Here is a 26194-nt window from a genome sequence, read left to right as displayed (position 1 = left end):
GTCTGTGGTTTGATGGGTGACACAAAGTCTGAAGCACAAGTTACTTGATTTTATTAGCTGGTATAAAAGTAACATCACACTCGCAATGTTGCTGTCGTTCAGCATATATCTTACTGGGTAAACTAAATTATAATGTTCGTGTTATGATGCTGCTCAATTAAAAATCAGCAACGATAAGCTGAATGTAATCGTTTTCTATTGCACGGCCAGTGATAGCGAGCAGGTCCAGCAGCAGAGAGGGCGCGTGGGGAGAAAACACGTCCGTGACATCATCCGCCTTGTTGTGATTCCCGTTCCCAGCGGGTTCATCTCGTGGATGCTATCACAGGATTCCCACTCTGATTTCCCCCGTGTTCAACTTCAGCTCCTCCCTCACGGTCTGAAGCTCACGCCCGCGTTGGTTTTACTTGCGGTATCTTATTTTCGCTCCGTGGTTTAGCTTTCGACAACGCCATTCTCGGGTTCAGCAGAAGCGTTATGAGGACGACTGAGAGATGCTTCCGGTGTAAAAGTGATATCTTCATGAAAGCTGTCGCGAGGAAGAGCTCTCCGCTGTGCTCATGCGATCGAGGCTATTGTTAGAGGAGATGAAACGGTGTCGGTTGGCGTGACACACCTGGGATTGTTACAGCAGACATCCAAACACGCATTTCTTCTGTTCCACAAATCCATCGTGCCTGCAAGCGGAAGGGTTTCGTTTGTTTCGCCGAATATTAGTTAGAGAAGCCATTCTAGTGTGTGTTATTTCATGGGGATGTGTTCAAGGCAAGAGAGGATTCAAAAAGACGTCGACATCGTAATTCAAAGGTGTAAGGCAGAGAAAGACTGTCTGTTTTCTGGTGAGTTTCTATTGTCTATTCTTATTAAGAGAGCTGGCTTCCTTTAACAATTGCCATGGATTTAATCAACACAACTGATGGGCTGTCAGTCTCGCTGCTGATGCCTTTATTTCCTCCTCCACACAAAAACCCGTTATGTTTAAATACCCTATGTGGCTAATGTACTCCAACGTAGGCAATTTAATCTTTCCTGGACATAATAAATTATGCAGTAATAAACTGCAACCAAGGGCCTAGCAAAACGTAAACTGCCTTCATTATTACTGCCACATATTCTACTCTTATCATCCTAATAAAGCCATTAACATTCCTCTCAGGTGTTGGTTTGTGATGTGAATGATTTTTCAATTAAGTTAGCCCACGCCTTACTATTGTTTAGCGTCACACATTTATCAGCTATCAATTTAATTCTCCTGTATTCATTGTGGGTGGACATTCCCTGTTTATGTTGCCATGGAGACTACACTTGTTGAAATTGACTTTTTTTTTTGTCGTCCAGTGTGTTATTTTGTTAAAAAACGCCAAGTTTGATTGTCTGTGTGTTTCAGACTTTCGATTCTCCGACTCCACGTTCACCTTCACCTACTCAAAAGGACCTAAAAGGTAAATATCACAGAGCCAGCTATGTTCTGAATGTAAACAGTTGCTGTACACCCACATTCCTGCTGTGTTTTGAGTTAACTATATTTGTCAGTGTTTGGTTCACAAAACGTACATTTCATCCTCATTTTATAAGCCTCGTGTTGTTCGAAACCTTTCTTGCTTCTGTGGAAAACAGAAGAGGCGGAATGACTCTATACCTTCGCTTTTATTTTTGGAGAAAGATCGAATGAAAGTGAAAGGAGAGTGAAGCTGTTGTCCTGACTAACATCTCATTTGTGCTCCACTGAAGAAAGTTATAGACATTTACAACAACATGAGGATGAGCAAACAATGACAAAAACATAAAACTTTAAAACAATGACAGTGTAATGGGTGTTTTGGTCATGATGTGCGAGGCTTGCATTATAAGCGAGAAATGAGCTGGCAGGCTCTCTATGAAAAATCATTGCATCTTGCCTTGTAGAGGAAGCAGCACATTTCCTGTTTGTAGAGCTGCAACCTGCACTCAATGTCTTTCACTGAAAGACTGACATTTCTACGTAATATAGATGTGGGTGTGGCCTCTTTTTTGGCACCCTTTCTTTGTCATTTTTGAGTATTTGTATTTTCTTAAAAGAAAATAGGGTTGCTCTAATATTTGATATGCCAGATAATCCTGATATTTGATGCAACAAACCATTAAAAGATGGAAATTCGCAAGGAGATCATTTTCGTTAGATGTTACCGAAGCAGGTATAAGGTAATTCAAGCAGTGAAAAGAACAGACAAGCCCATAATCCCAGAGATGCAGTAGTTCTCATGAATAATCCATCATGACCGAGATCAGCACAAATTATGTTTGAGTTTCATCATCTTGGTATAACTGAATTTGCATAATTACCATGAGTGCTAAATTGTGACAAGCTCTAATTCAAACAAATGTTGTTGCGTTAGATGTGGATACTGGCAGACCGCTGGAAATAAACTTTGGGTCATTTGGTATACTATATCAAAAGGATGTAAACCATTAATTCAGGGAGTTGATGAGGAAGTGCCATAATATAAGATCCTATTAACATTGTAGGTGTTGTACAGTGCAGAAAGTGAAAGTATCAAAAGCAGAAGTAGTTTGCCACGCTCACGTCACACTGGGTTTTTGTAACTAATTTATAGTTATATAAGTACAGTATCTGTCAGTGTGCAGATGTCACAGTTACAAACTGAGATGCATTTACACATTTAAACAAATCTTTAAGTGTGTGTTTATCATGTGTACCAAGTAAACCATATATATATTTTATAGATTATATAAGAGGCAGGTGCTAATGTGAGGAATATTTGAATAGTTAATATGCCAAATAGAATAATATTTAAGTGATGCAGAGAAGCTAACGTTCCGCTTTAGCATCATCTGCCGAACTTTTGACTTTTTTTCTGTAGTTTGTAGGGCTACAAGAGACACATTGAACTGTATATCAGCAGTGCATTTACACTGTTGCATCATGTTGAGCCCTGATTTCATCACTCATCTTATTACAGTTATTATCTTGTGGCAGTATATGCAGACCACATGGGAAGGATATTCTCTCAGTGTGACAGGCAGTTGAAAAATCACTGTAGATGCACTTGTGAGACCTGCCCAGAGGGTGTTGGGTCATCCGCATGTAGAGGTTGTTTGTTTTCATTAAAGTCCATGCATTCTTCTTTACTGAAAAGATGTGCATTAAATATCGCATTCGATTTATCGTGCAGCCCTATTCCATATATAGACCGTAATGCTTTGTTTCTGTCTTGGTGAGCAGGTTTCAGGTGTAGAAGCTCCTGTCTTGGCATGTGACCCCGTTTGTCAGCAAATTATGATGCTGTTCTTACAAGGTTTTTTTTTATTTTTTATCCCAGAATGAAGCCAACCAGGACAGGAGATTCGAGAGGCAATAGCTGTAATTACCTAGTCATTTTGGATTACATTTTTACATCAGAAATGGATACTTATTATTACTTTATGGCACTGTTTGGACCCTGAAAAATACTTTCATTGGTTTAACTCTGTGTACTCAGTTTTTTCAGTAAAAGATCATATGTTAATTAAAAATTGCTGTATTTTTTGTTTATTTGGTTTTTATTTTCTGTTTGTGTATTATTCCAACTCAGTTTTTACCATGAAGATAGTCTTTGGAATGGCAATAAAAGTAAATGAGTACTACTACTTAATGTGTTAGCTTTTATTAACACCATCAGGTAGATTTAGGGTAAGGTTTAATGTAGGTGGTATGTTTATTTTTGAACTCAATAGAGCATTAACCTTTAGCGCCCCTTACTGAAAATTTTATTTTGAGCTGCGATGATGCGTACAAAAGTGTACATCATAGAATGTTGCCAGACTGATGACTGATTTAATATTATTTTTATTTTTTTGACTTAAGACATTTAGATGTTGCAATATTTTTTTGGGGTTAATTGACAAACATTTAACCCCAAAAAAGATTTTTTTTCATTAGCAGAAATTGATGCTAGGCAGAAAAAAGTTTGTAAAATTAGATATTGTGACAAAGATACATTTTAGAGCCTGTGAATATTAAGAATTTGTGTGATGGAACATAAGCATAAACCTCATTCACCTGAACTTAATGTATTTTTTTGCAGTTATTAGCAATTAGCAAATGCTTTATAACACTTGAGAAAAGTGTGTTCATGTGACCAATAAAACCCTGTATCATGCATGACACAACCCAAGTCATTTTTTAATAAAGTCATGTGTCATTATGAAAGCTTTCTGTGAGTGGCACCATCCTGTGTGAGACCTCAGGAGGGGTTTCACTTTCACTGAATTAACCTCTCTTCTCTGTGTTATCATCCCTTAATTTCTTAAGGGCTAGTATTGCTTTCAATGCCAGTAGTCAGAGTCTACATAGAGTATGCTTGTGTTTTTTCCCAAGGAGTTATTTGCCATGATTTTTAATGGTATGTATAAGGTCATTGGCTCCATTAATTCCTGAATACGTTCTCTCATTTTGTGCAATGGAGCAAAAAACATAAGCACATAAAGGTCACCTGCGTGATATTACATTTTCACTTTTGCCAGATCAGCCTATATCAAGGTAATTAACATGATTTTGACAGTTTCATGCTGATCACTATAGGGCTTTTTAGCAAGCCACTTAATTCTCCACATTAATTCAAGGCACTTCACAGGAGACAGTGTCCTGTTGTCAACAAAGTTCGTTGCAACCTTATTTACTTGATTGCGTGAAATGGATACCACACCTTACTTAAGTGTTTAGATAAGCTGTTTTTCAGGACTTGCGGCCTGCGGGCAGCACCCTTCTGGGACCTGATGGTCTCTTCTGTGAATTGTCATTTGAAATTCATATATATAATCTCCTTATTTCCGTCAAATTTAATTGAGCCCTTATTTATTTATTTTATTTCAGTTTTGCTGCTATATTTAATTGTCGGTGTCAATGCTAGATGGCTTTTTTTCTATACACCGCACTATGCTCCTGCACTGCACAAAACATAAAATGAATAGATTATTATAATTTTTTTGTAGATGCTCATTTGTTTTAATTTATTCACAAGCCTTTATTTGAACAGTTTAGAAATATTCAGTGAGCGATGTACTGTGTGATCCCAACTAGGGATGCAACGGTAGGATTTCTTTTGGCCGATATGATACCGATTTTAACAAACAAATATTGGCGAATTCCGATACCAATATTGGTAAATTGCATAGAGCAGGGCTTAAAACGAGAGAGAGAGAAAAATCTATTTACGCAACAAAAATATTTTTTTCAAGATATTTTAAAATGTTTCAGCTTGGGCTGGGCGATATATCTAACTATATGATCATTCGCATCTAGTCAGTAAATCTGGTTCTGTGATATATTTTGTGTATAGTCCTATATATTCCTTTTAATGTAGCCGATATAGTTTTATTCAGTTTTTTTTCCGTTCACAGACACGCTGCAGGTGCATGATGTTACCTTGTGTAAGTCCGTGTCGACCATCGCATCGGCTCTTTTCACGCGATTTCCGATATGCAGATGGCTTTAAAATAGTAAAAAATCAGCTGATAAATATCGGCGTACAACAGATCTGTGCATCCCTAATCCCAATATCTATGACCATTTCATCTTAAAAAATCAAACGAGAGAGAGCGAGAAAAAAAAGAATAGAGATGCTAAAAATAGAATGATATAGAAAATGCTAAAAAGCTGTATTTTTACTGGTGATTCTTCAGTTATTTGCAGAGTCCGTGACAGTACTGTACTGAGTAAGGTTGAATAAATGGAAAGTTTATTAAAGTTAGTAGGATTAAAACAGGTGCATAAAGAAATAAAAAAACTAAAACCTTTTCCAACATCAGTAGCTCCAGCAGTTCACTGTCACAATGTTTGATATGATAATATTCTGACTGTTTCTGCTTTTATTCAGTGTGATGGAATCAGTCATTTGTGTCGGGTACCATATGTGCATGAATATGTCTGAGAAGCAGTGTTACATGTATGCTTATTTCTGTTAATAATGTGTTTTGTTTTTTCTTTTTTTTAGGGTGTCCTACTCTGTTCATGTCTCTGATGATTATCCAGGTATTGCACACACAGATTGACGGATTAATTGATAAATGGATGGATCGTACACCCAAACTCTTACTACTCCTCTGCATGTTACAAAAGAAGCAATAGTCATTTAATGCTAGTTAAAACCAGCAAAAAATGCCATATGACTTTTATTGATGACAGAACACAGGCCATATCTTGGGACTAGAATATCATATAGAGGGAGGATTTTATATGGACCAAGGAGGAACCATTCAGAACACTGTAGTAGCATCCACATAGAGATGTTTTAAAAACCATTCAGAACACATAAGCAAATGCATAACAATACCCTGCCAAGCACGCACAGTGTTAGCTCTGTGGGTGTCCAGTTTTTAATTCAAATATAGTTCATAATGTAATTTATTTCATATTTACGTACCTGACCTGATAGGAAAGATGCTGCAGGGTCTACAGTGTAAAGTGACAGCTGATGCTTATAAACCAGTACTAATATGGCTAAGCTGCATCATTCTCAGCTGTAAAACAGTTGATTCATACTCTTAAATCTTCCAATTGTATCTTTTCTGTGACGTAATTATAAAGGCACAATACATTAAAGTGAGTGACAGTGTTTGTTTTCATTCTCTTTTGGTACATGAAATGACAACACAATATTGAAGCTCAGTGGATTTTATGGGTATAGTGACGACGCTGGATTTTTGCTCTTCAGTTGCCCAGTGCACTCAGTTTGTCTTTGCTTAATAAGATTTTTTTTAAATAGTACACAGAAGTTCATCATTTATTCCCCCTCAAAACATAGACACATTAAAATTGCATTTTGTTGTGAAGCTGTGGTGTTGCTCTAAGCCTAAAATTTGCTTTAATGCTTTGATTCATCACCCAAGAGTTGTCCCTTAAATCTAAATCTAGAAGATGCAGACCTCCTTTCTGCAGGACGTAGTGTAGCCTGAATCACAGCATAGCGGCTGACAGTCAGCTTTGCTTAAGGATGAGGAATTTGCTTGGCAAAGATTTAGACAACATTGCCAAAGAATGCCATGGGATGTGTTAACAAAGAATGCCATGGGATGTGTTAACCTGAAAATAGTGGATTGTCCAGAAATTGTAGAATTAGTGCAAATCTCTTTTCACTCTCATTTGTGTTTCTATTTATTATGTATACGTTGCAAGTTACGGGTTTTGGTTAATACTAGGCTTGGCAGGCTTGATTACACTGTTAGATCTTCTTCAGGTGTTGAATAGCACCTGCTTGTCTTTGTCTTTTCAGATAACACATATGTGTCTAACTCTGAAAACAATGATGAAGTGTTAGTCACCAGGGATCCAATACCAGTGATCTTCCACAGAATTGCAACAGGTAAGAATCCTTACAATCCAGGAGTATATCAGTAATTTTAAAATTTGGTCAAGGCCCTGTCAGCTGAATATTTTTGCTCCAACCCTACCATGATGCCAACACTTAACAATCAAATTTCATTGAATTAGCTCAACAGTTGAACAATACTTTTTCAGATTTTTTTTGTTTACTTTTTATGATGGTCAGTAAAGTAAGTACTGTGGTAGAAGCACATGGTCCTGAATGAATAACATGTTCACATAAATACAGCATTTAGATTATACTCAAATATAACCATGATATAGGTAAACGAACACTACCTTTTTAAAGTTTGTTGTTAACGTAATTTTTTCTGAAAATGTTTATTTTGCTCACGCCGGATACATTTATTTCATCAAAGTACAGTAAAATGTTATTAAATAAAATTAAATATTGAAAATTTGTTTTCTAATTTACTTAACATCTGTTTTATATTTTAATATGTCTTATTTTAATATAATAATTCTTCATTGCTGAATAAAATCAGAAAAAAATCTGATTGTCCCCAGACTGTCAAATTATAATGTATGCCAAAATTAAATTTTAGTACTTTGTTTGTGTAGGATAAAAATTATCTTAAGATCCTATTATTGCAGTATTCACATAGTGTTAGCCAGTCTTTCGCTGTTTTGGAGCTCTTTCCACTGGCAGTAATCCTGGAAATAAATTATCCTGGAATCATACTGCATTTCTTCTGTTCCTTTTTTAGAATCAACCAAGACATATGTGCCAAAACAAAGTGGCAAAAACAGAAGAGATCTTCACTAATTTCCCCCAGCAGTTAGTTAAATGCTTAATAGATGCTTGTCAGTTGTCATGCACACTTAATATTTTTCCAGTCCACACATTTAATACAAAAGCAGTTCATCTTCCGGCAGTGTAAATTACAACGAATGATCCTGTGTACAGTACATACTGCTGATGGATCTCGGATGTGCACACTTTTTCAGTTGTACATTTTTTTTTCTCTGCATAAACAATCTATTTTTAGGTTCTGAGAAATGCAAGTACAACTTCTTTGGTCAAGACCTCACTGTTATCTCACCGCTTTAATGTGGCAGTGTGTTATACCAGATTTTCCAGATTTGGAATTCTGAGCAGTTATTTCAGGTTTTGTAGTTTAGGATTGTAGTGGAGTTATGAGTTATGAATCTTGTAGTAAGATCTGCAGTGTTTCAGTTGAAACAGTTGTATTGCTGTCACCATACACGCCAACAAAAAACAATGGTTAGTGGCCTGTTACAGGAGTTATGCCAGTTATGATCTAAATCTGAAATTCTCAGTTCACAATATCATGTCAGCCACACACATCTGTGCTTTCACTCTACTTTGTCTTTAGAAATACGCATAAATAACGATGCCACCAGCTGTCTGTCTATTAGATCAAAACTTCAAACCGACAAAAACGTGGTAAGAAATTTGACTTTTTTTTGACAATTGTTTTTTTGCCTTTATCATAAAATTTATTTTTATTTTTACAAACATCAGGTATGGCAATGAATAACTTTTTACTGTGACTAAAGTTCTGCCTTGATTTTGAAACCTCTACAGTGCCATTATGCTATAGAGGAGGATTCAGAGGGTGACAATGATTCAGAGGAGTTCTACTATGTGGGACAGGTAAGTTCATCTGAGTCATTACACTGCTATATTATTATATGTCCACTACACTATTTATTTACAAAACATTTCAGTCTGTGGAATCTGTACAGTCTTATTGACTAACCACGTACAATCTTTATTAATTGAGCAATAGCCTAAATGTGTTGAAATGGGTAACTGAACTGTGAGTATTCCAGTTAAATTGTTGTCAAAAATGTCAGTGCAAACATGCCTTCTTTATATATTACAGTACAAAGTTGTGGAGGATTTAAAAAAAAAAAACCTTTTATTCAGCAAAGATGTGTAAAATTGATACTACTATTTTTGTAGTGCGCCTGAAACAGAAAAAAATCATTCTTATTGAATTCTCTCACAAAAATGAGAATGAACAATAATACTAAATGGCTATGTTATGACACTTATTGGTGCAGAGTGAAATTTAGAAGCATGTGCAAATGTGACAAATAATGAAAGTTTCAGAGTTGGAGTTTGCTAAACAAGGTCCTGACTCACATGATCACTGCAACTAAACTTCCTAAGGTATTACAGGTAGAAAACCAGCTTCAAACCCACACCACCTGGGGCTTCAGACTTTTCATTTCATGGTAAAATTACTTAAAGCAGTTTGCAGCTCATATAAAAGAACTTTATAACTCTCTTAACTTTTAATGATTAGTCCCTCACTTTTCTGAGAAAGTTTCCATCCTGAAAATGAATGTTTGCACACATGGATTGTGCTTAAATTAATCAGGTGACCATCCACTGGAGCAAATCCATAAAGCTGGAGTGAGTGAGTGAGTGAGTGAGCGAGTGAGCAAGCTTTGTGTGCTCTGTGAGGACCAGTCCAAAGGCAATGGAGATTCATACCCTAATGCCTGTGCCATGCTGTGAATGCTCACTGGCTCTTGCTGACTGTAATGTGACAGTTTTGCAATCCTTTGCTGTTTTGATGGTCTCAAAGCCTTCGGGAGACACTTCCATGCCACATGCTGGCAGATTCTCTCTGAACTTCAGAACAGATGGTGAATTTTCTTGATCTCTGTTGTACTGAATATCTGAAAAGACCAAACTACATCCATCGTTTACATAGACGAAAGCGTGATCATTGTACGTTCTGTAATAGGCTATATTAAGAAACACTTTGTAACTTCCATTCCACTAGTGTCACCAAAGGAATGACTTATTAAGTATAAATAATTGCACATTACCATTCTTTCAAACAGTATTCCTGTCCTGAACTAATGCTCAAGTGTTGCTGTGAGGGGCAAGGCTAGGGGCTCACACGAACAGTTCAATGTTTAAATAAAACAAATGAAAAAACACTTCACTTACTCCGTATTAATTAAGGACATTTATTCAAAATCTGTGATTCATATTTTGCCTGTTCAAATTAAACTTTCCTACTAATTTCTTGCAGCAATTATTACTGCAAGACTAGATTTGTAGGATTATTATGATTACTCTTGGATCTCTTGAGAAATATAGTCACTGCATCCTTCTAAAACACAACATCTCGGTGTCTTTTAATCAGCTCAGCTCAGCAGTAGAATCAAAGGATCAAAGAAAACAAAATCATTCAATGATAAAATCAAATAGTCTGAAGATGCTGGTATGGCAAATTAACTTTCACAAGAAACCAGACAGTTTGTTTTGGACACAGTCTGACTGATCTTATAATGGAGTAATCTAAAGTCAGGGCCTAACACTAAGGAGTGGCCCTTTTGGAGTGGTGGTTCAAGTTATTACTTGCCCTGCCAAAATTTTTTTGAAACAATAAAATACTTAGACTTATCTGACCTTGTATTCTAATTAATACAAAATTTAAACATTTGTAATTCCAACATTAAAGACCAGTGAACAGTCATTACAAACAAATTAACCAATTAGAAGCAACAACGCAAATAAATGTAATAAAACAAAACTACAAATTAAACCGTGCTTAAAAATGTTTTCAGGTAGGTCTAACAGTAGTATTCAGGTACATAAAATTAATAATCAGATGTGAAATAACATTGTATAGTCTTCATTAATAAATTAAACAGATTTATCCTAGTTAAAGCTACAAAAGTTATTCACTTAAGAGTAGTGATTTGCATTTCTGTCTGTTGTTGTTTGATTGACATCAATGATAGAGACAGCAGTAGGTTAGGCTGTCAATAAGGCACAGACTCAATACGATTTACATCCAATTTATTTTTGGCTGTTGGCTTTACTTAAGACAACCAACTGTGCATTCGAGGATACTGGCATACCCCCCAAAAAACCCAAACAAACCAAAAACAAAACAGTGCAACATTCCAGTTGTCCTTTGAAATTGTGTCAATTGAGAATGTTTAAAAACATGTGCAAATGATAAACTTTTGTGATGCCGCATCATTGGCCAGATCGGGCCAGTGACAAATGTAGTCTGTCGTGAGCGTCTTTAACACTGACCACGGGTCATTGGGCAGTCCTTATTGTCAAGCCCTGAAAGTGTATGAATTGTTAAAAGAGTAGAGAGACATCAGGTTAAAATGAACATGATTAATGTCTGGAAGCGTGTTTAAAGTGCTCTGGATTGAAAGCTCATTATGTAGCCAGTAAAAATGCACCTCTGAAGACTCAAGGTAGAAACAGTCATGAGTGGAGAAGTGGTTGAACAGCTGTCCGTGTGTTTCTTAATTTTTTTTTTTTTACTGATGCTCCTGTTTATCAACCTTTCGAGCTGTGTATTTATGCGGGCAGGTAAATTATGATGGAGAGCTTCACAAACACCCCCAGCTGGAGGCTGATTTGGCAGCCGTGAGGGACTTATATGGCCATCATGCAGTATCTCTCAGGTATCTGACCATTCATTCTTCTTGACGTTTTGATGTGAGAATAGTTTGAAACTTTTTCAAATGAAACTGTTTTTTTTTTTTCTTCACACAAAATGAAAATCATTCAATGATAAAAGTGCAAACATTTCATTAGCTCAGGAAAAATTGTCTTGAAATTGTGACTTCCTTCTGAAATCCCCCACCACCAGAGAAGTGTTTTATGGGAAACAACCCAATCTTTAGTGTCCTGGAACTGTTAACCCACTCGAGGACATTCACAGATGAATAGAACATGTCAATAAGAACGTGATTCACTCAAAATCTGCCAATCTGAATGGCGTTTCATGAGACGACGGCTATTAAAAGCTTTGTCCTTGAAAGTTTATCTTGTCAAGCTGCTTTTGATAACAGCAGACAGTCAAATGAAAGAACAGCATAAAAGGCTATTCATAGCAGCAGAAGTGTGTTTTATAGTCTGTCTAGTGTGTGATCCGTGCGATTCGTTTGCTCTGACTCATCGATAGAAAACTATTTTGAGTATTTATTCAGCGTTCTGCTTGAAAAATGACCTGGGATGGTTTTGCTGAAGTCTCTATGAGAGGGGTCACTGAGGCTCCCTTTAATAATTTGATTCCACTAAGTGGTTTTTGCCTATTTATTGAACTGGATTTTAATGAAAAGGCAAAACTGCTTTTAGGTCATTGCACAGCGTTCTTGGTAAACAGCATAACACATCTTTAATGAATCCTTGAAGTTACTCTGATTTTCTTTTACCATAGTAAATACGTAATTGTGTGTGTTTACATGTGTCTGAATGTGTTTTTTTTGGCTGTATGTAAGCTGTTTCCTCTTGACAGATCACAGGGGATTATTATTTCCTCAAACCTTTTGCTTTTGAGACACAGAGACTGCATTTGGGAGTGAGGAGTAACCATGGTAACAGTTAGCCCAGAGCAACACAACAAACTCATCACAATGGTTTTATGAGAAATAAATGCTTTAAGTAAAGCACAGCAACAGAGCTGGAGCATCGGACTGCATCCTTCCTGGGCTTCCTTCCTGGTCATTTAGGGCCACACGTTAACCAGTAGCCAAATATTGATATTTTGTTAGCAAATTTGCATTCAGTCTTATTTTTCCTTTTTTTCCTTCCAACCTATTTAAAATGGGGTGAAAATGACTATTCATGTTAACTTTAAAAGAGAATGTTTTGTAAGCCGGCTGTATAAACAAAGTGAACTGCTTCATCGTCTAAATTTGTTGTGAATTCCCCTTCGAATCCTAAAAGCTTTTTGCTTGACGGTCAACAACATATTCTGAGTAATATATTCTAGCAATTTTCTAGTCTTAATGAGTGTGTATTTTGAAAGCTACTGTGAATAAAGAATAATCACACGAAAAGGATTTATTGTCAAAGATGGAATTTCTTAATGACCAAGCCTGAAACTGTATCTATTTTTTTCCCTCCAAAATACAGGGAATATGGTGCAATTGATGATGTGGACATCGACCTACACATTGATGTAACTTTCCTAGATGTAAGTGTTATTGTTCAGTGTCTTATTAAAGATAAATGATGATGCCCAATGATTATTTTTTAGTTTTGTGTGTGCAAGTGTGTGAAACTGAAATTGTTTTTGTTTATAGGAGGAGATTGCACTTGCCTGGGATGTGATCCGGAGTGAACCTGTTATTGTGCGGCTTCACTGCTCCCTCACACAGTATCTGAATGGACCAGGTTAGTTCTCTCTCTCTCTTGTTTTCTTTCTCTCACACATACAAACAAACGTTCTGTAATAGAATATCAATTTTATAAACATCTCTTGCCCTTAGTCAGATTGGACACCATATTGAACTGAACATGGATGAAAACAAGGCTGTAAGGAATAGACTTGCAGTCTTTACAATGGTACACACTGTATAATGATCCTAAATCGTGTAGTTTTCACAACTCACATTTTTCAAAACCCTTTCATGGAGGTTTTGTCTACTAAAAAGTCTTTTGTAAAGATTTTGTTGTTAAACAAGAGTACAGTCCATTGAGCGCATTGTAAATCTATGCCTCACAGCTTTATTTTCATTCCTGTCAAAACTTCAGTCTATTGCCATGATTCCCAGCCAGGGCTACATACAAGTTTGTTAAATCTATAAAACAGTTAAGAAATCTTTAAGAAAAACCTGCAAATCATTTTCTTGTCACGATATTAGACTCGTTTGGCCAATTTGCCTTGTTAGATGTTTTTATTTTGTGCTCTTTTTGCATAAATACAGTATGAGTTGTTTTCTCAGTGACAGTTGTCTTGGTGTCCTTGCACTGAGCTCCCTCTGTTGATTGTAGATTTGCTTAGAATTACTTGCTTCAAGAACATGACCACTTCAGTTTAGATTGCAGGAGAAAGAGATAAGTTACTTGGACATGTCCATAATCCCGGATCTTGTTCCCTTTTCAAGATATTGCTCATCATAAGTGGCTCCTTACAGAGTGACCTTCTGTTCTAGTGTTTTAAACACCTCTGATACACTTTGATGGCCAAATCAAACGTCTGTAGCAAATGGTTTCATTATTGCTTCTTTGCAATACCTTTCTCATGGAAAATGTCATGTCCCGTTTCCAGTTCCCACTGTTGATGTGTTCCAAGTGTCTTCAAAAGACAGATTTGGACTTGGACATCAGTTGAAAAAGTAGGAAACTACTGGAAATTGTTTTCTAGCCTTATATAGGGTTTTCTAGTGTCATTAAACTTCATGAGTGTGTCGTTTCTTGGCAGGGTAATGCAAACCTTTGTCACACAGCAGTGGAAGTGTCAGAGCAAAGATAAACTCATCAGCCCACACAGTAAAAAGCAAAATGAGAGGAAGGTGAAGTCTCCCCTGCACATTTTTTCAACTCTACGCAGGTAAGAAAAAAAAACACTCCACTACACCAGTACTGGACAGTTTATTTCCTACAGCATAGTCCTGAGTTTTATATCCTCCTTTGTAGCTCTTTATACCCAGGACCAAAGAAATTTTCACCAATTTGAATGGTAACATTTAACTAAAAACACACACAAAACTCTTCAACTCTTTATAGATTTTTTTTCTTCTGTTTTTACTGTTTTTATTGCTTTGTGCATGTTATTACATAACAGTTTTTCAAACATTGAATCATTATTTTCTGATTAAGTTTTAACCAGTCATAACCTTACTCTTAAACTTGCTTGTGTGCTCTTCTGTGGTTCATCTGTTTGGCTGGGTTTCTACAATTATGAAATTTGCAAAAATTAATTCTAATGCCAATATAAGGCTTCTTTTGAATAACCATCTATAGAGAATAACCTATACCTATAATCTATATGTTTTCTGTCCTCTGTTTTACTGGTGTAAATTTGTCTATCAATCAGAATACAATACAGGAGTAAATTTGGTTATAATTTTAAAACCATAAAGAGGAAATCTTACCTGAATGTCTTACCTGTGTGTTCTTTTTAAATGTATAATAAAATGATCCAGAAATGAAATTTAAGATGCAGAAAAAAATGTATCAACAATGCTTAATGCTTTGTATCTCATTAACTCTGGCACAACTTACTGTAATTCGTTAGTGCAAAAAATATGCATTTCTACTGCAAACTATGCAGACCTCAACATGAAAAATGAAATGGTGTGAATCCGCCAATTAAGCATTCTGAAATGTGCAGGATTTGCACAAGCATAATTGCACAACATATTTCTGTGTTCCTTAATTCATGTTGTTTGATTAATGTGCTGTGCTTGTGCAAACTCAGATCCCCCAGCTACCCTCCTCCTGGCTGTGTGAAGAGCAAAAAGAAGCTCAAACCAGAGCAGGATGGCATGTCGAAATCCCACCGTCTGTTACGGCGAACATGCTCCAGCACGGTGAAGCCAGAAATGGACGGCTGCGTCGGCAAGTCGCACAAGCTCCTGGGCCATTCCCTCTCCAGTGACCCGCGGATGGAGCAACATCAGCCCCTCAAGCAACCCCACCGGCTGCTGTCGAGGCCCTGCTCGACCGCTGTTAAACCGGAGGACTGCCCGCCGCTGCGGCCTCATCGGTCGAGCGCGGCAGAGCCTCGTTATGAACACGCTGCTGGCAGTAGCGATGGCGGTACTTTGAAGCCCCACCGGCTCTTGGGCCGCTCCTGCTCGGGCAGTGTGCGGACTGAAGAGCTGGATGGCCTGAAGCACCATCACCGTCTGCTCAGCAGGTCCTACTCCAGCAGCACCAAGATGGGTAAAAACGACATATTTAAAGAGCCTGTCACTGAGAGCAGACGCCTTTCCCTTACCTCAGGGCTAATTGGCATCCTGGCCCCATCACTCTCTTCCACACCTCAGGTAAGGATGTTTCCCAGAGGCTGCTTGGGATTTTGTTGTATGAAAATAATTTCTAGTCTCAGGTGTCCCCAGAATGTGTCTGAAGATTCAGCTAAAAATAGATCATTTATTATATCATTTTAAAAATGCCTATTTTGAGTGGAAGCAGAAACATGCTGTTTTCGTGCATGTATCTTTACATGCAAATGAGCTGCTACTTCCAGCCCACCTTTCCAGTGCCTTTTACAGCTTCTGTATCAGAATATCTGTTTGGTATTATGTCCATCGTGCTGAAGTAGTGCGTTTTAAAGCCTGATATAGTTTAAACTTATAATATATGGTACTGTGCGCACACATTCTGTGAACAGCTGGATCTGTGACACTGCTTATGATTTATGGGGATTAATAAATAGATAATAAATAGAAGTTTTATCATTATAGGGTGGTTGTGTACACACATTGCCAACACGTTTATGTTCAAAACAACATGTGAACATAAAAGTGAATTTTGCTAATAGGTGCCCTTTCTAAGAATTTATTTACTGCAAAAATAAAAGTAAACAATTTCACAGTTAATTTGTATAACCAGGCTGAGAGAGTATAACAAGTTGAGGACAAGGCGATTTGTTTTTTTTTAAAAAGAGAGAGAGATTCAGTAGTTTTTTTCTTTCCCCATGAGTTAAATTTTTGGCTTGAGGCATTGAAAACAACTTTGTGTACTTGGCTTGTGAATTTGGTTTGGAATGTATAGGTTAGAGTTCAAACTTTTTTTTTTTTTCTGTTTTCTCGAGTAGCCAAACAACGGAGCCAAATCCATTCCAGTCAGAGACAGAGGTTTCCTTGTTCAGGTAAAAAAAAAAAAAAAAAAAACTACACTTCCCCCTTTGCCTTAATTCATTATTCAAGCAGGATTTGAGGTCTGATTAATACAACTCTTTTACTTGCAAATACATTCTAAATCCTTTCCTGAAGCAAACTGAGCTTGAAGGGCATGTGATTGTTTGCAGTAGTTGACATTCTCCAGTCATTAGTATTCTTATGACCAAAACTGAATGTGCAAGAAACATTTCAGGAAACATTCCTTTCAATTGTTTCCAACATGATGAAAATATAGTATTTTTCAGTGGACTGTCAATCTGCAATCTGTATTAAGGATTTGGTGGCGCTCTTCTGGCAGCTGCTGATGTTGTATTAGTATTATAGAGGGGAGAAATGTTACTGAACTGATCCTGTATGTGTTAACCTGATGTATAATTGCAGACTATGGAGTATGCCGAGCAGCGTATCCCTGTACTGAATGAGTTCTGTGTGGTCTGCGATGAACCTCATGTGTTCCAAAATGGACCAATGCTAAGAGTGAGTCTGTTTGCTCTACTAGTAATCTTGGATTGATAGATGATGTGAATTCTTTGGATTAATTCTGGATTGCTTCTAATGATCTCATTTATGTGTGTCCTACAGCCCACAGTGTGTGAGAGAGAGTTATGTGTATTCGCCTTCCAGACGTTAGGGGTCATGAATGAGGCTGCTGATGAGATAGCCACTGGTGCTCAGGTACACAAACATACAACCAAAATAGACATTGTGGACTGTGAGCACTCATATAGTCAATCTGCAACGATGTTTCTAACCAAATGGCTTATGATTTCTGTTTGTGATTACAGGTAGTAGATCTACTGGTCTCCATGTGCCGATCTGCACTGGAATCTCCAAGGAAAGTTGTCATTTTTGAGCCATATCCCTCTGTGGTGGATCCCAATGACTCACAAGCGCTTGCCTTCAACCCCAGGGTACTTAAAACACTTAGAGCATTTAACTTTAGCTTGATCCGTCTCTCTAATGTAATCCTGCTATTCAGAAAGGAATGTTACATTGATTGTTTGAATTCTTCTTCAGAAAAAGGACTACGACCGAGTGATGAGAGCACTTGACAGTATCGCATCAATCAGAGAAATGACCCAGGTATCAAGTAGAATTTTCCAACAAGAGCATGTTTTTTCTTTTTTCTTCTCTGATTGTTGCATTGTTTTGAAGGCCATCATTCAATTAAAATAGAGTGGGTTTAATCAAATAAAAATATGATGTAAATGATTTAGAAAGGTATTTTTAGAATAATTTACTAAACTATTTAATCTAATGTAATATTTCATAAATGAATCATATATAAAAGTATAATTGTTTACAATCTTACTCCAATTGTTACGATTGCTATAACATATAATGGAATAAAATGTTGACCGTTGACATGTCTTCTGCACAGGCTCCATACCTGGAGATAAAGAAACAAATGGACAAGCATGATCCCCTGGCTCACCCACTGCTGCAGTGGTATGACCGAATGACATTTCAGTCATTATCTACTCCACTCCTGCATTTTAACGATGTGTAAATGTGATGGTGAGCTCTCCCAACAGCTCCGATTACATTGTCTTGGAGAGTGTGTACATCCATCTATATGATCATGTGATGAGCTATTACTCATTTATTGAAATACGTCTATAGTCCTGCAGTAGAGGGTTTCAAACCTAATGGGGAATATTATGTGATTGATAAATACATTTTCTTTACAGGGTGATTTCCAGTAACAGATCACACATAGTGAAGCTTCCTGTTACTAGAGTAAGTCTTGTATTTATTTTATTAAGCATTTGTAATGATGTCCTTGAATATTTCTGCTGTCAAATTTATGCACATTTCTGGGATCTAGGTTAAGATGATCAGGGTTAGACTTTGGGTGCTCAACTTGAAGACGTCTATGATCAACTTTTCAAGGAAACCGTAGAGATCGTGATCTGTCATGTCCCTATAATAATGTTAAAACTACAGCAATGACTGCCTACTAGTAGATGACTGTGGCTGGTCAAATTATATCACACGTCTTTATCATGTCTTTTATACGTGCTGACATATAAAAAAATAAAAACCTTTAAGTAAGCTAGCATTAGTAGTGAAATAAATAAAATTTTAGTATCAGGTTTTTCAACTTTCAAATAAGTCCAATTATGTAATCTGACTGTCATAAAATGCAGTCTACTGTGGGACATGCTTTATTTTAAAAAGTGTTATTAAAAGCACACTGACTGGGAAACAACCTGTTCCTTAGATCTGTACATTCGACCTTAAAGAGACATCCTAATAAACCTTCTTCTGTCTGTGTCATAAATGTTCATCAAAGAACAAAAGACAGAAAATCACTCACTGCTCTTAACTAGATCACTGTATGATTTTAATATGAATCAGTGTATATTTGTTCCATACAGTATCTATGTTTCCATCTAAACAACGGACTTTGCTCAGGCATTTCAGAATGACCATAACAACATATAGATGCTGTGAACGAGATTGGTCTGCTGCTACTCAAGTTATCCCATCTCATAGCTCATGACTTTTTCAATGCGCACAGAGGAATTTATTTGGTAAATGTGTTTCTGTCGTTGTTTATGCACATTTTTCTTATTGGATAAAAATTAATCCTCCTCAAATGTGCACGTTTTTATGCACATTTTTTTAATTTATGCACATCTTGGCATTTTTATCTAGCTTTTTTTTTTAATTGCGATATTTCAAAATGTGAAAAAAAATAAAATAAAAAAAATAGGTGGATGGAAACATAGCAAGTGATACAGTGTTTTAAAGTGTTTGTTTAATGCAATACTGTGTTGTTAAAACATATAAGCCAGTGGTTTTCAACCTGTGGTCCGCGGCCCACTATTGCAGGTGGGCCGCCAATTATTTTCTGTTCATTTCCAGTCCATTCTAGGGCTGTGCGATTAAAAGAAAACGTCCTAATATCACGATTTGAGCGTGCGCATATGCCTAACTCCAGGTTCACACACTGTCTGTGATGCGCCTTTTTTCTGAGCCAATGTTGACGGATCAGAGCGTTCTCACTGCGGTAAAAGGCTAGAAATAAAAACGTGCGAAAATAATTCATGTCTAACACATGAGCATAGAGTGAATTTGTTAGTGAACAGGATGCAGTTTAAGTGAGAGGAGACACATTTTAAGTGTGCACACTCTCTCCTCGCAAAGCAGCGTGTATCTGAACAAGCACGACCGGTTTTGTGACAGAGCAAAGGAAATCTGCTGCAAACAGAGAGATTCGCACTCGTGCATTATTTTAATGTGCTTTCGCGTTATATTTATGCGCTCTCACTGCTGACCGCATACACATACTGTATTCACACTGCAAACACCTGAGGCACCGCTACAATTAATGAGCTCTATGAACAATGCATGGCAAAAAAGGAAAAAAAACTCCCTGTATACAGGATTTTTTTTTTATTTATTTTTTTGCCACAAGTCTATACATTTTTTTTACATCTTCACTATAGTGATAATTTTGACTTATGTCTGTTCTAGAGATGTTACAACTTTTTGATAAAGCTCTGATTGGTTTTCTTTTGGAAATAGGTTTCAAATTAATCCTGAATGCATTTATGACTGTAAAAGCACAATTGAAAAATTGATCAAAAAAATCACGATAGTTTTTTTTTTTTTTTTTTTTGTCCATATCGCACAGCCCTAGTTTATTCAATAAATATAGTTTAAAATCTAGCTTCTGAGTACTAAGTTATTAATCCAACAATAGCAGTGTCAGTTAATTTTTTTGAAGTGGGCCGCGCAAACGTATGTGTTTGGTTGTGTGGGCCGCGAGTTGAAAAAGGTTGGGAACCACTGATATAAGCCATTGGTTTGTTCCAGTCTGGATATTCTCATTAGTACATCTCAAAATTGGTAGATTGTGGTTTTGTGTGATATGATCTTTTTGGGAAGTTTACCCATCCCTAGGTTAGACTAACTCGCATCACCTCCCTAAGAGAGAACCATGACTCCTTTAGAAACTATCTTTCAGTTCTTCTGTATTCCTGAAAAGTTTTAAATTCAGAGGAACTTTTTTCGATATCTAAGTCTCAAGCAGAGAAAATGATTAAGGCTCAACGTCTCAAGTGTATGCTCTTACATCTTGTTTTTCTCACAACAGCAACTGAAGTTCATGCACACACTCCATCAGTTCCTTTTGCTCAGCAGTCCGCCAGCCAAAGAATCCAACTTCAGAGCTGCCAAAGGCCTCTTTGGGAGTACCTTTGCTTTCCAGTGAGTTCCATTTTAAACACCCAATACACAATTTACCTAAGAATCTTCAAATCTGACCCACATCATTACAAACTCATGATTCATGACAAGGAAAATGTGTTTTATCTGGTCCCTAAGTATATTATAGTATCTTTCTATTCTTGCCATTTTTGGCAAACTATTGGCAGTTTTGTGTGTAATGTGAATCAGGACGTCTGTGAATGGTCTGTGGGTTTGTTGAACATGATATGGATGCCACAAGCCGGGTTTGCACTGCAAGACATAACATAAAAGAAATAATTTCTTACGTCAAATGTTTTATGGCTTTGTGATTATCGGTATGTCCACTAAGAATAAATGTGACCCTGGACCACAAAACCAGTCATAAATGTACATTTCTGTAAGTTGAGATTTATGAATCATTTGAAAGCTGAATAAATAAGCTTTCCCTTAGTTAGGATAGGACAATATTTGGCCAAGATGCAACTATTTACAAATCTGGAATCTGAGGGTGCAAAACAATCCAAATAATGAGAAAATCACCTTTAAAGTTGTCCAAATTAAGTTCTTAGCAATGCATATTATTAACCAAAAATTAGGTTTTGATGGTTACAGTAGGAAATTTACAAAATATCTTCACGGAACATGATCTTTACTTAATATCATATTGATTTTAGGCATCGATCATTTTAACCCAAACAACATTTTTTTTGCCTATTGTTAAAAATATACCCCAGCGACTTAAGACTGGCTTTGTGGTCCAGGGTCACAAATATTCTACATTTGGAAATACATTTCATTGTCACAATAAAAGGAATCCAGTTCCAGCTGTCTCAACTAGTTCAGTTGATTTTCCGCAACTGTATTTGAAGGAGTCATAGAATTCCAATCTGTCTTTTGCACAAATCTAATTAAAGCTACAGCTGTACAGGCGTCAAGTCTCTTGCTGAGCTGACAACACTGGTTGTTGATTTTCCAGATTTAAAAAGACAAACTGACTGGCTCTTTCTCCCCCTCTCTTTCAGTGGATCACACATAGAAAACTGGCACTCCATTTTGAGGAATGGTTTGGTCGTGGCATCAAACACGAGGCTTCAGGTACTTGCATCTAATTATGATGCAGATGCATTACCCACGGTGTCTGGTTCTTTAAAGAGACCGATCATAAAAAGGGTTGAGGGCAAAAATGTTTTTATAGAAAACAAGCTGAGATGAAAGTGTGGATGAAGCCGGGTTTTTAAATAGTGGAAATTGATGTAGTAAGATGTAATAGTGTATACATACATGCATAATGCATTATGTAAACCTCTTAAACATCCAAGCAGACTGATGTACACTGACCTTTTTACACCACATCTCTAAATTTATGTAAGAAAAACTTAAGAGGTTTATTCACTGGATGTTTCTTACAACAAAATATAAAATGTAAATGTCTTTCAATCCAGTTGTGTGTACTGTATGAGCTTAGTGAGATTATTTCTGCAAAAATATTTCACCAAACATATTTTGAGAAGTAAAACAGTTTGCAGTTACTCAATGCCATACTGAATCTTTGTTTTGTTTGCAGCTCCATGGCGCTATCTATGGGATTGGAATCTATCTCAGTCCATTATCAAGCATATCCTTTGGCTACTCAGGTCTTAAAACCTTTATGAGCCAAACTCCTGTACTTTCTACGTAAATATATGCAAAAAATGCAAAAACATGTATAATTGCTTGACATGACTGTGGCTTTTTGTGGAACAGGGATGAATAAAAAACAGCAGAAAGTTGCTTCAAAAGATGAAACTGCTGCCAACAAGTCCAATATTAATTTGCAGGTATTTCGCTTTTTTAACATTGCAAATTACCCGACACACTCATTATTAGAATGCCTTTCTTAAAAAAAAATGCTTTACATCCTGAACCCTGCAGGACATTATCCAAATTGTTCTGTTTTTGCTTTCAGTCACAGAAGAAAGGTCAGAACCCACAGTTTCTGCAGAGCCGCAACCTGAAATGCATAGCCTTATGTGAAGGTACACATTTAACAAAGATTTATACCATCATATGCAATTCTTATCATGTTAATAATCACCTCTTTTTATGTATATACATGTAACAGTTATTACATCTCCAGACCTGCACAAGCATGGGGACATCTGGGTAGTTCCAAACACAGATCATGTCTGCACCCGTTTTTTCTTTGTGTAAGTACATTTATGTCTATCTCTGCATATATCTGTGAAATTTAATATTGAGTGTGTATCTCACATATTGAATGCATTCATTCCGTCAGAACATAAAAAGCAGAATGCGATATTAGCAGAAGTACTGAACCTAAATTGAACTGATAGTCTACTTCCGTTTTTTTTTTTTTTTTTTTACGAACTAGTTATGAGGACGGACAGGTAGGTGACACAAGTATAAACACACAGGACCCTGGCATTCATCGGGAGATCCTGCGAGTCATCGGCAATCAAACGGCTACTGGATGAAAGAGTTTGAACACAATACTGCTGCCTTGACCTCTTTCCCAAAGCTGGACATTTGAGCGTAGGAGGCCAATACCACATGTATTTTTGGTAACCACAAATACACACACACACACAAAACAAGAAGCATATTCGCAATCTTCAGAATACAGTATTTCTACTGTTCCCCTGGGATACATGCATATTTACACTGGCAATTCAACTACTACCATTTTGCTAAGTTTATAAATACAAGGTACATTTTGAAAGAGCATGGTATGTCTCTCAGTTCAACTGATAGACTACTTATTTTTTTGTAAAGAATACAAAAAATGAAACACTTTGAAGAATACAGTATTTTGAGACTTTCCTGGAGAAAATCCAATATTCCTGTGAGGATATGCGCCATCTGACCTTGTTTACTAAGAGTTGTACTTGTTAAAGTACATTAATTTGTGTATACAAAAGGTGTCTACTGTATATGCACTTTATTTTTCTTAATTGTATGATAGCTGTTTCAAACTTCCATATAATCTTAAATGCCTTTGAAAGACAAACGTATTTATTGTATGACAGTGCTGAACACAAGCGAGCAACTCCTGTTGTTGACCGCATTTACAGCTGATGGAGAGCTTTGACAAGTGTAGTTTAAAAACAATACCCCTGTTCTACAGCTAATATTTTCTGCTACTTAAAAGTAGCTGTCAGTTTACAATTTCTAAAGGCCTCAGTTTAGAATTTGCCCAGATGTACTGAACCTGCCACTTCATTAACATTTTCATTTTAAACGTACAGTATTGCTGTAACGTTTCCATTTACCAGTGACTATACCAAGTATGAAAAAAGATTTTAAAAAAATTCAAAAAAGACTTTATATATTCAGCAGCGACAACTAAACATAAGATGCATGCTGCTTTCCTTACGTTTTCAGATTTTTTTTAAAAATAATGGACAAAAATCGGCACCCAATTGTAAAATGTCTTTGAATATTACAATATATAACTTTTTTGTAAGTTGATTTTAAGGCAGAATAAGTGTTTGCTGCTTGTTGTTTATACATTGTAATGTATTAACAGAGGGTTCAAATGTGAGTATTCTGTTCAGTTTTTGCAGTTCTTTATAGTGATGTTTAGACACCTGTGTGGTTGTTAACTTTACTTTCAAAACATTAAATTGTTCGATCATTGAAATCACTAAATCTTTTTTTGAGAATGATCACCCAATATAGGGATAGGAAAATGTGCATAAAGGGGAATGTGTTTGGTTAAAATAAAATTTGATCCAAAATACTAAATGAGGAAATGCAACTTCTACATAAAGTCCAGATGTAGCACCACATTGCTTTTTTTTCGCACTTATGGTTAGAATTATGGGTTTTTATTAAAATATGGACACATTAAATATGTGGTATTATTTTGTGTATTTTTCCATGGGATTTTGAACTGCTGGTAAATTCACACAATGTTCACTTGCAATATATTCCATTGACTATAGTTTCAAGTGAATGACAATAATAATACATTAAATCTGAAGTGAAAGTTTACGTAATCATTACACATTCGTCATTACTAAAAAACTATGTAAATCAGATTAATTATATTTATTCTTTAAAATCCACAATCTAATCAGTTAATAAATAGGATTAAGACGGGGATCATTCTTACATGCATGTACTCTCACAGCGGTTGCAAAACATCTAAAAGCAACTTATTTTTATTTGTGTTTATATTTTTTCATTGTGATAGACCATGTTCTTATGTGATAGGTCTATTTGTATAGTTTTGTACACTTTCTGCACAATTTGGTAAAAAATTAAATAAAAAAAGGATCATGCTACTTAGCATTTGGTGCCTTATCGATAAGGATTTAATGGCAAACATGACAGTACTGTCATATATGAAAAGACTGTATATAGTGTAAAAAATGCCACATCAACATGGAGGCCAAATATTTTCTGTAGTACGTTTTTACTTTTTCCTTATTTTGCGAACAGAGCAAGCTTTTTACAAGTTATGGAAATAGTAGCTTATGTATCTGTTTATGTTCATTAAATTCAGATTTACCAATAATTCAGACATTTGTCTTTTTTCTTTCTAGCTGAACTAATGTGTAAAACCCTAAATACTGCAGAGCACCAGTTTAAGCACATACGTCTGCAGCCTTACCAGCCATACTCACCTTTGATCCAGAGCTATTTTCAAACGGAAGAGCCGTTTCTTTTTGTTACAACCATTAAACATCTGGCTAGTGCACAACATCGAACAACTTAAAAATGGCTGCTGACAGCATTAAGGTGTAGTCCAAATGTTTATGAGGGGAAAAGCAGTGCATGGGGATGTTGTAGAATGGATCAGCCATTTAATTTCAAGTGTCTTCCCTCTAAAGCACAAATAAAAAAAATGTTTTCCAGTGTTCCTATTGCAGTTTTTCTCATAAAATGTTATATGTAACTAATTTAGCTGTACCTCTGTAAATCAGTGCTAGAACAGGCTAATCATTGACTCAAGTTGGCCAAAAGCCAGGACACTTGGGCCAGGTAAGTCATCTATTATTATTATTATTATTTGTATATGATGCCTAAATACCAGTA

At 36.4% G+C, this 26194-nt stretch overlaps 1 protein-coding gene across 1 annotated transcript; it reads left to right on the top strand.

The window, feature by feature from the left end:
• Positions 1-25673, top strand: LOC113069743 (poly [ADP-ribose] polymerase 8-like). Its single transcript, XM_026242858.1, has 26 exons — positions 1-839; positions 1388-1442; positions 5973-6010; positions 7251-7340; positions 8698-8768; positions 8910-8978; positions 11685-11779; positions 13236-13296; positions 13406-13496; positions 14374-14440; positions 14527-14655; positions 15526-16096; positions 16870-16923; positions 17336-17431; positions 17537-17629; positions 17740-17865; positions 17972-18037; positions 18336-18403; positions 18646-18694; positions 21060-21172; positions 22177-22249; positions 22719-22788; positions 22898-22971; positions 23100-23169; positions 23256-23340; positions 23526-25673. Exons 1-26 carry the CDS (start codon positions 749-751, stop codon positions 23626-23628), a joined length of 2568 nt encoding a protein of 855 aa, XP_026098643.1. The 5' UTR covers positions 1-748; the 3' UTR covers positions 23629-25673.
• Positions 25674-26194: the final 521 nt, after the last annotated feature.

The sequence above is a fragment of the Carassius auratus genome, unplaced genomic scaffold (assembly GCF_003368295.1).
Source record: "Carassius auratus strain Wakin unplaced genomic scaffold, ASM336829v1 scaf_tig00002512, whole genome shotgun sequence".
Classification (NCBI taxonomy): domain Eukaryota; kingdom Metazoa; phylum Chordata; class Actinopteri; order Cypriniformes; family Cyprinidae; genus Carassius; species Carassius auratus.
The sequence above is the reverse complement of the archived record's forward strand: the minus strand, read 5'-3'. Positions and strand labels throughout refer to the sequence as shown.

Bases quoted from the DNA above. Each gene is read 5' to 3' on its own strand.
- LOC113069743 (XM_026242858.1), top strand. From the start codon at position 749: ATGGGGATGTGTTCAAGGCAAGAGAGGATTCAAAAAGACGTCGACATC. The intron at 8,769-8,909 runs GTAAGAAATTTG...AAACCTCTACAG, and splicing joins TTCAAACCGACAAAAACGTG to TGCCATTATGCTATAGAGGA. The intron at 17,432-17,536 runs GTGAGTCTGTTT...TGTGTCCTACAG, and splicing joins AAAATGGACCAATGCTAAGA to CCCACAGTGTGTGAGAGAGA.